The following is a 13,629-nucleotide window of genomic DNA, read 5'->3' as shown; positions in this document are numbered from 1 at the left end:
TGATAGCAAAGAAAAATGAAATAGTCTTGGTTTTTGACTTCATATCATTCTGAAAGTCATAAGTAAGACTAGATCTGAGCTCATTCTTCACTTAAAGGAGATTACTGTTCAATTTCTGCTGGTCAATTGCCTACTGTACGTCAGATACTGGGGATACAAAAAAGAGGCAAAAGATAATCTCTGCCCTCAAGGAGCTCACAATACAAGTAAACAAATATGTACAAACAAGCTATGTACAGGATAAACAAGAAATAAAATAATGAAGGCACTAGAATTAAGAAGTGTTAGAAAAGACTTCCTGTAGAAGATGGGATGTTATTTGGGAACTTAATTTATATTAAGATCAAGACACCTCAGTTTATCACAGAATCAATCAATTAATAAATAGTCATGATTAGGTTTTAATGTATACTATGATCCATTTATCAGATGCAAGCTACTCTCTCAAGAAGGAAACATTATGATTGTTTGAGAGAATGAACTTGGACCAATAGATAAAAACAATAAGCCAGTTCATGTGTTGAATTGTATGGGAGTAGGAAGATTCTAGGATTGGGGATGTCTTATGGAGGAAGACTCCTTTACCTGTCTCAAAAAGCAACAAGGAAAGGACCATTTCATTGAAGCTACTGGACCAGTAGGATACAGTGCATCCAGCTGAAAGAAGATAGACAGAAAGACACAAATATGTAGAGATATTCACCCAAGAGAAGAGACAGCGTCAGAAAGCCTAATCTCTCATTGTGGAAATAAGTGCTAGCTATGAACTTAAGAAAGTTCTTTGGAACTTCTTGATCAAACTGTCCAGCAAAAAGCTATCCCAATAGAGCTACATGAGGATGCTACAAAGAAAAAAAAAAGGTATGCTAGAACCAAAAGTTGTGAGTTCCCCTTTACCACAAATGTATCCTATATATCCATACTACCAATAAACTTAAGCCCATTCTTCCCTTCTATATGTTAGTAGAAGAGTTCACCCAGACTTGAGGGGAATATCTTATACCAACTCATCTTACAATACCACCTTAATAAAAGCCTTTGCTAAGAGTAAATTAGCAGTTCACTGTTAACAGAAAGCTCACTGAAGGGAATGCTAATAAGCTACATAAACAGGATACTGAGGGGAACCCCAGTAACCCAAATTGTAAGAATAATTGAAAGTTGAGAGAGTACCCCAAAAGAGTTAAGACAATACTCTCAAAGGTAGTTTAGGCTTTACTTCACCCTAGGAAGAAGAGAAAACAATGAATATTTTTATAATTCAGAAAGGGAGCTGCAAGCATTCTAAACCTTGACAACATAATTTGTCAAACTAAATTGAATACTACATCTGGTCCTGGGCCAAGAGTCTAGCAAACAGATAGGTATAAAACTTAGTGTAAGTTTATCTATTTGCCTTTGACATTTGAATCAAATATTTAAGGTGTAAAATATTAAGGTAAGTAGTTGTCTTTTTGTAACCAAGATAGAAATGAAGAACATTTCCCTTTATAAGTTTATAGACAGACTGCAAATTCTAAAGGCAAAACCATGAGGTAGGCAACAAATGAACCACGTGAAATTTTTTTGAGATTTGCCAGCTAGAATGAAGAGAGAAAAAGTTGTCCTTAGTATATATTTTATTCTGACTGGCAACCACTCATAGTTATATGACTAGCTGGTTCCCCATGACTAGCTTGTTCTTCTCAAGCCTAAATATCCTGCAAAATAAACCAAGATCTTCGTTCTGACCTTTTCCTTTTTTGGTAAATTCCTATTCATTCTTGAGATTACAGTTAGGGCATTAATAATAATGATGATACACATTTTATGGGGACTTACTATTTATAAAATGTTTCTCTCACAATATCCGTATGAGTTGAGAAATGTGTTCTGTTATTAAAAGTTGATATTTATTAGAATACAAAGCTATAGCAAAATAATAAAAGTAATTTTGACTGCTTGACTAAATCTTATCCCTGGTTAACTATATAGCTTTTTTTTTGGCTTTTATAATCCTCATCAACTTTCTAAGATCACTTAACAGCAAAATTCTCCTAATATTTTGAGGAAATTTCAGTATTTATTTTCATCTGATGCCTTATAGAAAAGGAACTTGAATTTATATACATGTATATACATTCTCTGTTAATGTTCAAGTTTATCTTTTCTTCCATCTCCAGAAACCCTCCAAAAGATTCCCTTGTAAATAGAAGACCTGAATTCAAATTCTAACTCTGACACACATAAGTTATGTAAATAAGGACAGGACATTTAATATCTCAGTTTACACAGGAAATTTTCTAAATCTCAGGTGAGTTTCTTTATAGTGATGAAATTAAAGGCATGAACCTCCTCCATTGCCCAGGTTTATAAACAAATTAAGACACTGTATACCTAGAATTATACAAATTATCATATATATATACATATGTATGTATATATATATATATACATACACACACACACACACACATGGACAGACATGAAGCAGAGGCAGCCTAATGGATAGAAAGCCGGCCTTCAAATCAAGAAAATCTGGGTTCACACCCTACCTCTAACACACAGGCAAATCATTGAAATTCTCAGTGCTCTAGGAAACTCTCTAAAAATAGAAGAAAAGATGCCATCCTATGCTGACAGAAAATTTCCTTACTTTTGAGTTTTCTAAAGATATATATATATATATGTATATATATATATATGTACACATAAACATAAGACACACTATTTACATGCTTTTACTTTTTCAAAGCACTTTTCTTCTTTTAAAGTAGTCTTTTTTTTAAACTTTACATTCTGTCTTAGTATCAATTCTAATTCTAGGGGCTAGGCAATTGGGGCTAAGCAACTTTCCCAGGGTCACCCAGGTAGGAAGTGTCTGAGGCTAGGTTTAAACCCAAGAGCTCCTGACTCTAGGTTTGTCATTCTAACCACTGTGCTACCTACCTACTCCTTAACATATAGTCTTTAAGTCAATTCCCTATTAGTTCAATAAATAAAATTGATGGTTGTTATGAATTCCATTTTGCTGACTGCTTTTCAGTAGGAATTTTTTGGATGATTTGATTTGTAGGATGCTATAATGATATCTGTAATATTTATGAATTCCAAAGGTACTGATAAATTCAGGGGTATAGGTATCTATGAACTACATGTGAACTACCTAAGGACTGCTTAATCCTTTGATTGTATCATATAGATAAAAGGATTTAACTTTACATTTTCTTTAGAGAAAGGTAAATGGTTTCCTAGGCATGTGTCTTCATTAGCATCAAGGTATACCTTGACATGAACAATAATAGAAGAAAAGGAAATCTGGTCAATATATCTGGGCCTGGCTAACTGGTTTCCTTTCACCAATTAAATTTCTCACTTTCTATCTCTCTTTCTTCCTTTCTCCCTCTTTTTTTCTCTGGCACTCTCTCAGTATCTCTCCCTCCCTCCTCTGTTCCCTCCTTCCTTCCCTCCCTCTCTCCCTCCCTCCTTCTCTCTCTCTCTCTCTCTCTCTCTCTCTCTCTCTCTCTCTCTCTCTCTCTCTCTCTCTGTCTCTCTGTCTCTCTGTCTCTCTGTCTCTCTCTGTCTCTCTCTCTCTCACACACACACACAAACACACACACACAAAAACACAAATTATAAGAAAAGCACCAGTTGATGAAATCTTAATATGATACATTAAATTTAAGCAAAAATGTTAAATCTATTGGAAACATGACAAAAATGGGCTGTTAGGGGGAAAAATTGAGTGGAGTCAATAAGGTTACACATAAGTAACACCTAACATTAATATATTTTCCATTTTGACCCTGAAACCTCTTCATTTAATTAATAAAATCTATTTACACAGCTACTAGATAAAAATCAATCCAATTCCTAGCACTATATTTAGTTCATTTTAAATAGCTTGACTTTGAAAGGCCCAGGTGCAGATTACTTAGGTACCTCCTGACAGAACTTACTCACAGAGCTCTATGATCAACATCCTGGAAAATGTAAAATTATCATCATTCTCATCCACAGAAGTGAGGGCAGAATTTATGACTCTTTGATAGCCAGATGTGTGAGCTTTCCTAGGCCAAAGGCACTGACAAATTCCACACTGAAAGAGACAGACTTACTTTTTTGTGGGATCCGAATAATATTAATTGCCATTGTTTTCAATGATTAATTAATGCCACAAATGCCAAGGGAGGAGTGAAACAGAGAGATGCTAAAACAGAGAGATGTTAAAAGAGAATGCTCTGCCCTTGATAGTGATAAAAAAAACCCCCAAACTTTTCATTCATTTCTCTCTCTATTGGCAAGACAACAAGGATGTTTGGGGGCCAAAGGCAGTTTTATTTATTCTTATCTAGGTCATTGTTTGGTCTCAGGCAGAAAATAATACCACTCCCTGCCAATTGGTCCAGATAGCAAGAATGACAATATTTAAAGAAACAATCTTTACTGGTTTAGCATAGGCCTTCTTTTTGGCTGAGACTGAACATTGGTAATAATCCTCACATTGTCTTACACACTATTTACTTTGCTTTAGTTCTTTGGCTTGTCCTTTAGTGAGGGAAATGGTGAGGGATCCCTATACCCTTTTCTTTTCCTTAAACGAAAAGGCAAGACCAGCATAGGAAATTATTGAGAGAGTCAAAAGGTTTTCAAAACAACAAAGTAGTCTATAGGCAGTAAGAATTGCACCAAGGATCTTTACAGCGTTGTCAAAGCTAAGATTTCTACCGCATGTCTTTATTTCAATTATAACAAAAATTGCTTTTTTTGATGTTCTTTCTCTGCTAATGTTCAGGCCCACTTTTTCTCTCATTACTAGAAACCCCTCATATGGACAGTAACGCTTCTTGTTTCTGTACAAGTTCACTGCTGTATTTGATCTAAGGTCACCATTATTGTTAAACATCAGGAGGGATAGTTCAGTCTTAAGCCTCCAACCAAGAAGTAGTGCATTTGAGGATGGAAGGAAATAATTCATTGGGTATCTTAAAGAAGATTCTTCTCTTTGAAGCCATTATTCAATTGTCAATTAATCACAGCTATACGCTTCACTCATGGATGAAAAGAATATATCTACAAGGACTCTTCATAGCTTCTCCGCTTGAATCCTAGTCTCAGAATTTTAGAACTTGAAAGAAATTGTCTTACTTGAAGATAAAGCGAGGTTTCAAAGAGGCTAAGTGACTTGCTCACAGTCATATAGTTATTTATTAATTGGCTAGAATAGAACTCTCAACCAAGTATGCAGAATTTCATTAGCCTGATAGCCAAATAAAGATTTTCTTAATGTCTGAATTTTGATCTCCCAAGTGGTCTTATCCACTAGTTGGTTGAGATGAAGAATATGAAAGTAGGGACCTTCCTCTTTTCCCCTATTCATGAAAGAAAGCTTGCTAGAAAGAGGTGAAAGGAGAAAACATCTGATATCTCAGTTACTTACTTGAAAGGCTTTTCTCCAGTATGAGTTCTGATATGGTTGTTGAGGGTGGTAGCCCCAGCAAAGGCACGACCGCAATAGCCACACTTGAAGGGTCTATCACTGGAGTGGGTGACCACATGGTTCCTTAGTTCAGAAGGCTGGGAGAAGGACTGGGAACAGTGACCACACTGGTAGGGTCTGAAACAGAGATACAGCTTGATCACTATTGTCTGCTTCCACAAAATTAGGTTTTCCTTACCTTGCAAGAAGGAATCAAATCTGTTGACAGCCTCCCTAAAGTTTTTTTATTGTGCATTCCATCAATAAAAAAATTCTGTATACTTCTCTCTAAATGAGAATATTTGCATACATAAACATTATATACATGTTCCTTTACCAATAATTAAGTACATTATAAAATATGCACAAAAATGGAAATGCAAAAATGAAATATTTTAAAGAACATTTAAATAATATTAATCAACAATTAATTAATAACAGTAAATAATATTTTAAAGAACATTGGTTATAACCAGAATTAAAACCTTTTATTCTCATTAAATAATAATAATGGTATTTTTAGTGACAGAAACATGTTGGAGTGAATATATTTTCACTCAAAAAATCTATTTAATTAATTAATTTGGAATATTTTTCCATGGTTACACAATTGATGTTCTTTCTCTCCCCTCCTCCCATCCCCTTCCCGTAGCCAACGAGCAGTTCCACTGGGTTTTACATGTGTCATTGATCAAGACATATTTCCATATTATTAATATTTGCATTAGGGTGATGGCTTAGAGTCTACATCCCCAGTCAAGTCCCCATCAACCCATGTGATCAAGCAGTTGTTTTTCTTCTGTGTTTCTACTTCCACAGTTCTTTCTCTGGATTTGAATAGCATTCTTTCTCATAAGTCCCTCAGAATTGCTGCTAGTTCAGAAGTCCATTACATTCGATTGTGCCACAGTGTATCCATCTCTGTGTATAAGGTTCTCCTGGTTCTATTCCTTTCACACTGCATCAATTCCTGGAGGTTATTCCCGTTCACATGGAATGCCTCCAGTTCATTATTCCTTTCAGCATAATAGTATTCCATCACCAGCATATACCACAATTTGTTTAGTCATTCCCCAATCGAAGGGCATTCCCTCATTTTCCAATTTTTTGCCACCACAAGGAGCACAGATATAAATATTTTTGTACAAGTCTTTTTATCTATGATCTCTTTGGGGTACAAACCCAGCAATGGCATGGCTGGATCAAAGGGCAGGCAGTCTTTTAGAGATCTTTGGGCATAGTTCCAAATTGCCATCCAGAATGGTTGAATCAGTTCAGAACTCCACCAGAAATGCATTAATGTCCCAACTTTGCCACATCTCCTCCAACTTTATTACTCTCCCCTGCTATCATTTTAGCCAGTCTGCTAGGTGTGAGGTGGTACCTCAGAGTTGTTTTGATTTGCATTTCTCTAATTATAAGAGATTTAGAACAGTTTTTCATGTGTTTGTTGATAGTTTTGATTTCATTATCTAAAAATTGCCTATTCTTGTCCCTTGCCCATTTATCAATTGGGGAAGATGGAATATATTTCATTACTTTTGCAAACCGCCTTGTGATTCAAAGGCTCAGTTCAAAGTTTAGTTTTTTCATTACTTCATGGTAATCATAGCTAGCAAAGATACTTCAAAAAGATATATAGAACCAAAAGGAAGAAGTTCATCATTGCCAATGCTTACCAAATCAGGATACTTACTTTTCTAATACCATATACTAATTATGCAAAGAGTATTTGGTCAGATTCAGCTACTAAGTTCAAATCTTCCTCAACATGTCATTTATTCTTATAAACTATTTGGAAGGTCTTGCATTTTTTAAATGTTTAATAAAAGCTTCAAATTTCACTAATGTTCTTCATCTGGAAGATTTTTAATCAAGTTAGGAAATTGTTTCCAAGTGTTAAAAATGTGCAGATATGAAGGGTTTTTTTTAAAAATTAGGAACATACTTGTATCATTTTTAGGAACCCATAGTGGAGAGTTACGTTTACAGGAAGAGAGTTGAGTAAGAAGTCAAGAGAAAGAGGAAGTGGTTAAGAAATTAAGAAACTGATAATCCTCTGTAGGGAAAAGGGAAATTAGAAAGAAGAGTAGACTTGAGAGGCATGATAATGCAATGACATCTGAAAGGCACACTGCAACCCATTCATCCTCTGCTTCTCACTCTAAAGAAAGAAAAGTATTGGGGAAATCCTATTCACTAGTCAGTGTTTCAGACCACAGATACCACCTGCTGAGGTTTCCTACAGGAGCCACAAAGTTATCTAGGGAGTAAGATATGGAATCTCTTGGAAAGAGGACAAAAAGGGAATCAGAGGTACAATAAGTACTTGGTCTATCCATAAAGAACGGGGATGATACTATTGTGTTGGAGACAATAAATTAATGAATGAAAATGAATCATTAAGCCATTATTATGTTCCAAGACCTTGGGTTACAAATATAAGCAAAGATATATATCCCTGCCCTCAAGAAGCTTGCATTCTAATAGGAAGGCATATATAAAAGTGAGTGAAGTCCAGAGTGGCTCTTTGGAAGCAGACTGACTTATCCCATTGAAGAACTGGTTCCAGAACTAGATGTGGTTGAAGCTGGCAGTGAGAATATGCATGCATGCAGCATCAAGGGACTGGCCAGAAGATGCTATGGAATGAATAAAGCAAGGTTAAGCATGGTGTTTGGGCTAGTGGCCTGAGTAATAATACTCTCACTGAAGGAGGGGTGGCAAAGGGAAAAGGAAAAAAGGCAGGCTGGTAGTTTTGGAAATAAAAGTGACAAAAACTGGAGATAATATGGCCAGAGATGACTGATTAGCATAAAGAGATGAAATATAATTTTATCTTTCTACTTTCTAATTCACTGATCACACATTGCTGACTATTTTCCTTTGTGGGCCAGACCACGGCCATGGCCCCCACTTTGGGCCCTAGACTTTCAAAATGGAATATTGGAAAGATTTTAATTACTCATTATCTATTTCTATCATGCCACACTGAAATGCAGAAAAGCTTACCTCTAAGTTAAATAAGTTTCCAAAATAAGTGAAATTTATTTCCACTGCTAACATTATAATATCAAAATTAATTTAAAAATTTTCTAGACAAATTTTCTAGACAAAATTCAGCCTGTATTTTGTGTGCAGATTGAGTAGAATGTTGAAGAGAATCAACTAAAGATCTAAGGTGATTGTGGCTGTCCTAACATCTACTAAGGAAGAACTGAGTTATAAAATAACTGAGCCTATATCAGCACTGAGAAGTTGCTACTAATTTTGACTAAAATTTTTTGATAAAACAAAATATTGTATATTTGTACTATGCTTTTTACTTGCCAGTGTTTTTCCCCCTCCAATTATTGTCTCCTTTGAACCTTACAACATCTCTATGAGGTAGGAGCAAGCTATTATTTACATTTGATAACTTAAGGAAACTGGAAGTAAAGTCTAATGACCAAGATCCAGGAACAAATGCTATCCTTGGGAGACTCTGACTTATGTGGTGCATTTTTATGAAAATATTCATTCATGTAGTTCAGGGCCTTTCCACAACCATAATATCTGACATGCCCAGACAAAAAGAAGAAGTATACTTTAAAAATGTCTCTTTATATTTAAATAGGTTTCAAATTTTGGCTTTAGGTTGTATGCTCCTTTTATTAATTTAGAAAGGTATCATCTGAGAGGTTTCTCCTTGAAAGTCAGTATCTCTGTTTAATCGTCAGTATCTCTGTTTAATCCAACAGTTAATAGAGATATGTAGCAAGTGTCTTCATTTGTTACCTAATATAAAGATTTAAAATGGCATACTTTTGAAATAGTGTAGCTTTTCTGAAAAGGCAAATGGAAACCAAAAGAACAAATACATTGTCACAACATACAACAACAGCTCACACTTATGTAGTGCTGTAAAGTGTATAAATCACTTTACATATGATAACCTATTTGATTCTCAAATAACTGTGAGATAAATTCTGTTGTTAAGCCCATTTTAAAATGAGAAAACTCAGACATAGAGACATTAAGTAACTGGCTTAGTGTTAAATATTTAGTAAAATGTCTGAGGCAGGGTCCAATTCAGGTCTTCCTAATTCCAGATCCTGAGCTCTATTGATTGTACCACTAGTAGAGACCATCTCTCTTTGACTTGAAAATATAAATCAGTCTTGGTTTTCATAAAACAGATTAAATTTCCAACTCTATATTTAAAATTCTCCACTCTGCCTATTCAGAAAACTGAATTATATGAAATCGTTTTGATTTTTCTCCGTTTCTAAAATGTGTCATTTAATTCCATGACAGGGCTCTAATTTGTTTATCAAAATTTGATTAGGAAAATTAGGACTATATCTAAAGAAATATCCAGGGTACTCCATGAAATACTCCATTTGTGACTCAGTTTTCACTGCCTATACTTATACAGCCAAGGGCCAAGGCAGACTTAATTGTTCCTCTTAATAAATGTATGTACTCAAATGGCTGGGAACCAAAATGAAAGGCAGCAGACAATGGTGACCAAGCATGTACAACAATTCAATTAAGTGCAAAATAAAGTGTACCCTCTCATTTGTCAAGTGAACTGCTTAATTGCGGCTACTTGCATCACTGATCACAAATACTATTATTTTACAGTGCTTCAGAACACTGAGCTCTGATCATAGAATTTTTTAGCCTGATTAATAGCCTAGGAGTAGTCAATAGCTCAATTCAATGCAATTTTAATTACTTCCATGTGGAAATCTATCTAACTGCTGCTCTCCACCAAATTTCAAAGGAATATATATGTAAAAGTTGGTGGGAAGTTTATCAACCTTGACAAATTGTACATGCGTTTTCTCATGACAATAATATATCTCTTGGAGTTCTCTAATAACTGTATGATGATGAAAATATTTCTGTTTTTACCTGTTCTTTGGAGTCCTCATTAACATAAAAGTTTTCAACTGAAAAATATATTTCTGAGAAACCATCTGTCTAAAATGCTGTTAAAGATTATGAAAAATTTCAGCCTGAAAGAATGTATATGCTATGTCCACTGAAAATTGATTTTTTCTAATACTGAAAGAGACCATTAACATTTTGTTAGCCTCTGGTTATCTATTTTTAATAGCTACTACGATAAACAATAAGCCATTAAATAAAACCAATTTATCTTTTTTTTTTCCCAAGGATTCTGTCAAAAGTTTGGTTGATTTATTTCCTATTATCCAAAGTCAATCTCATCTTTGTATGTAAATACTCAAAAGAAATCAGCTAAAGAGCTAAGGAGATCCTGGCTGTCCCCATAACATCTACTGAGGAAGAACTGGGTTCTAAAATAACTTAGCCTATGACAGCATTAAAAGTTGCTATTAAGATCCTTAGAACTTAGCATCTTATAGTGTAGAAAGGACCCTGTGGGTTTAGTGCTAGTGCATCAGGAACTACCAAATAACCTTTCTAAACCTGAGTTTCCAAATAAATAAATAAAAGAATAAATAACATTTATTAAGTTTATGCTATGCTGAGGGCTGAGGATACAAATACAGACAAGCAAGAAACTTCCTGCCCTTAAGGAGCTTACATTCTAATTGAACAGCATAGATAGCAAAGTAATAGCTTAAGAGTCTCCTCATTTGCAATGTTACACTAGATGAAAGATTTAAGGACTTTACAACTACATCTAGGATCTCATCTGATCTCATGTAGTTAAATGGGATCTACTTGTTAAAAACATCATTTATTATTTCCAGGTTATCTGCATACATGACAGTAGCATCATTATTCTGAAAGCAAATATAATTGATATTCTTAAGAAGAGAATATACACACAACAGTTTTCAACAGAAGTTATCTCATTTGAATGTTTAACTCTAATTTTACTTCCAACTTCAAATAAAATTAGTTTCTAATTTTTTCTTTTATTTATTCTTTCTGTGGAATAAACATAATAATGCAATATGTGAATGTTATTTCTTGCCTAAACAATAGAAGTTCACAGTTGCACAGAAATTTTTTTCTACTTCATATTAAGTAACTTTCTCACTTCTTAATGTTTATTTGTTATGGGAGAAATATCTCCTTTCTGAGTTCATATGGTGAGTTACTGCTGCCAAATATATTTACCATGACACAGAAATTATGGAGGTAAAAACCTAGGCTTTATTTTTATGCTCAAGCATAGGGTCAGACCTCAAAGAATACCAAAAATTATTTTGAGGATTCTGACAAAGTTTCTTATAAGAAAAAATTATGTCAGAGTGACAGAGAAAGAATTCGTTTAAATTGCAATCTTGTATATTCCTCTTTGACCATAAAAGTTACAGAAAAGATAGATCCATAATCCCATATTTCCTTCAGTGTCATAAAAGTTCAATAAATTTAATTAAACAGCCATAATCTCATACATCCCCCAAGGAAACAAACCTCATCAAACAAACTCTACAGGCAAAGTAAGCAAGGTCACAGATTAAAATACCCTAAGAGGATTCACAAATAGGCCTATTGAGAAAGAAGATCTACATGTCTCCAAGAAGTCAGGGACAGTTGAGATTCTTCCCTTGGCTTCTTATCTAAGGAATGTTTGAAAATCGTGGTAAATTTTCATGTCCTATGGGATAGGTTCTGGTCAGGTGAGGTTAATACTAACCAAAAGATGCAGGAAGAATGAAAGGAAATAAAAAATTCTCCAAACAACTTTAATTCCTATTTTCTGCACAAATTTTTCTTCCTTTCCACAAATGCTGTGTCCATTGCACAAAAGTGCAGAAAAGAACACTTTTTAGGTTACAACTACATATACCTTGTAATCTCAGCATAAAAATATTAGGCTTTAGAATTTGGATTGTTCCTCTCCTTTTTCTAGAAAGATTTTATTAAGGAATAAACATGGGCCACGTTAGACTGACTGGCTGGCCTGCATCAGTTCTGGGACAGTTTTAGAATGGAATAGGGACAACACAATTTTCTCCCTCTCCTGGTATCTGAAACTGGCTGTTCTCTGAAAAAGAGTATTCCAGAAAAATATGCAACTCATTTGCTTTAAATCTGTAATTGTATACACATAAGAAAAGGATGGAACATTTAACAACATTCAGTTTGGTTTGGTTTGAAATTTTTAATCCTCCTTTGATATGTATTTCATGGTATGAAAGCATCCAGGATAAAAGATGTTCGGTTAGGGCTACATTTGCTCCTTGCTTCATGAAAGCTAGTTCCAGCAGAGATCTCCCAGTGACTTCAAAGGGAGCTCCACCCTTGGGTCACTGCTAGCTGTGTGCAGTGAGAAAAGGACATAGCCCTATCTAAGGAGAAAAATATTTCAGGAAAGCTAGAGAAGGGGTGAGCCAAAGGGCTTAAAGAAAAGTATAGTCTAGGAAAAAGATATCTTTGCTCTCTAAAAAGGGGGCGGGGAAGACACCAAGGAGTAAAAAAAACACACAAAACATACAAAGATGACTATATACCATCCCTTACATTTCCCCCTCTCCATCCCTCTTCCACAAAAACAAAAACAAAAACAAAAATATTATCGTGATGGATATAGTTCCAGATTCTCCCTCTAGGGGATTTTTTTCCTTCTCTCTGTATATTTTGTTTACTCATTTACATGATATGCAACAAAGACTAGATAGCACAGTGCTGGTAGAATCTCCCCCTTTGTGGCTGCATACCACACTGAATTGCCACATATAACAAACCAACAGGCAGTACTGGGGTAGGGGAAAGGATGCTAAATCTAAAAGAATACTATTATAAGTATTGTTTTGGAAGGGAGGGGGAACAAAAGAGAAAGAGCAACTGGTTAAAAACAATTCACTGGGATTGAAGGCTTTTTGGTTGCTCCTTTCTAGAGGTTATCAAATAGGATTTAGGGGGATTTCTGCAGCAGAAAAATAGAAGAGAAAATGATTTCTGTCTCTTGGTCCAAGCAAAATTGAGTTGAGTTACTTTCTGATGGATAATGAATTCATGGGAAAGAGCTAAAGTTTAGAAAAACTCTCTAAATTAAATATGGAAGAACTTTGATTCCAACTTCTATCTCTGTCTGTTTGAAAAGAAAACAAGAAAAGGAAAACAGAAGACTAGAATGAGGACAAAGGGATTTTGTAAAATGTCTTCATTTCAAAGAAGAAATACCATGAACATGAACCTGGAACCATCTTGAATAAAACTTAAGGCAAGGGTTCTTATTAAAA

The 13,629-nt window shown here is 34.8% G+C and overlaps 1 protein-coding gene across 1 annotated transcript in view; it reads right to left on the bottom strand.

The window, feature by feature from the left end:
• PRDM6 (PR/SET domain 6) overlaps nucleotides 1-13,629 on the bottom strand; it is a 155,404-nt gene that overhangs the window by 4,141 nt on the left and 137,634 nt on the right. Inside the window, exon 6 of the mRNA XM_044657589.1 lies at nucleotides 5,420-5,596. Coding sequence (XP_044513524.1) covers nucleotides 5,420-5,596 — 177 coding nt within the window. The remainder of the gene's footprint in view (nucleotides 1-5,419; nucleotides 5,597-13,629) is intronic.

The sequence above is a fragment of the Gracilinanus agilis genome, chromosome 1, assembly GCF_016433145.1.
Source record: "Gracilinanus agilis isolate LMUSP501 chromosome 1, AgileGrace, whole genome shotgun sequence".
Lineage (NCBI taxonomy): Eukaryota > Metazoa > Chordata > Mammalia > Didelphimorphia > Didelphidae > Gracilinanus > Gracilinanus agilis.
The sequence above is the reverse complement of the archived record's forward strand: the minus strand, read 5'-3'. Positions and strand labels throughout refer to the sequence as shown.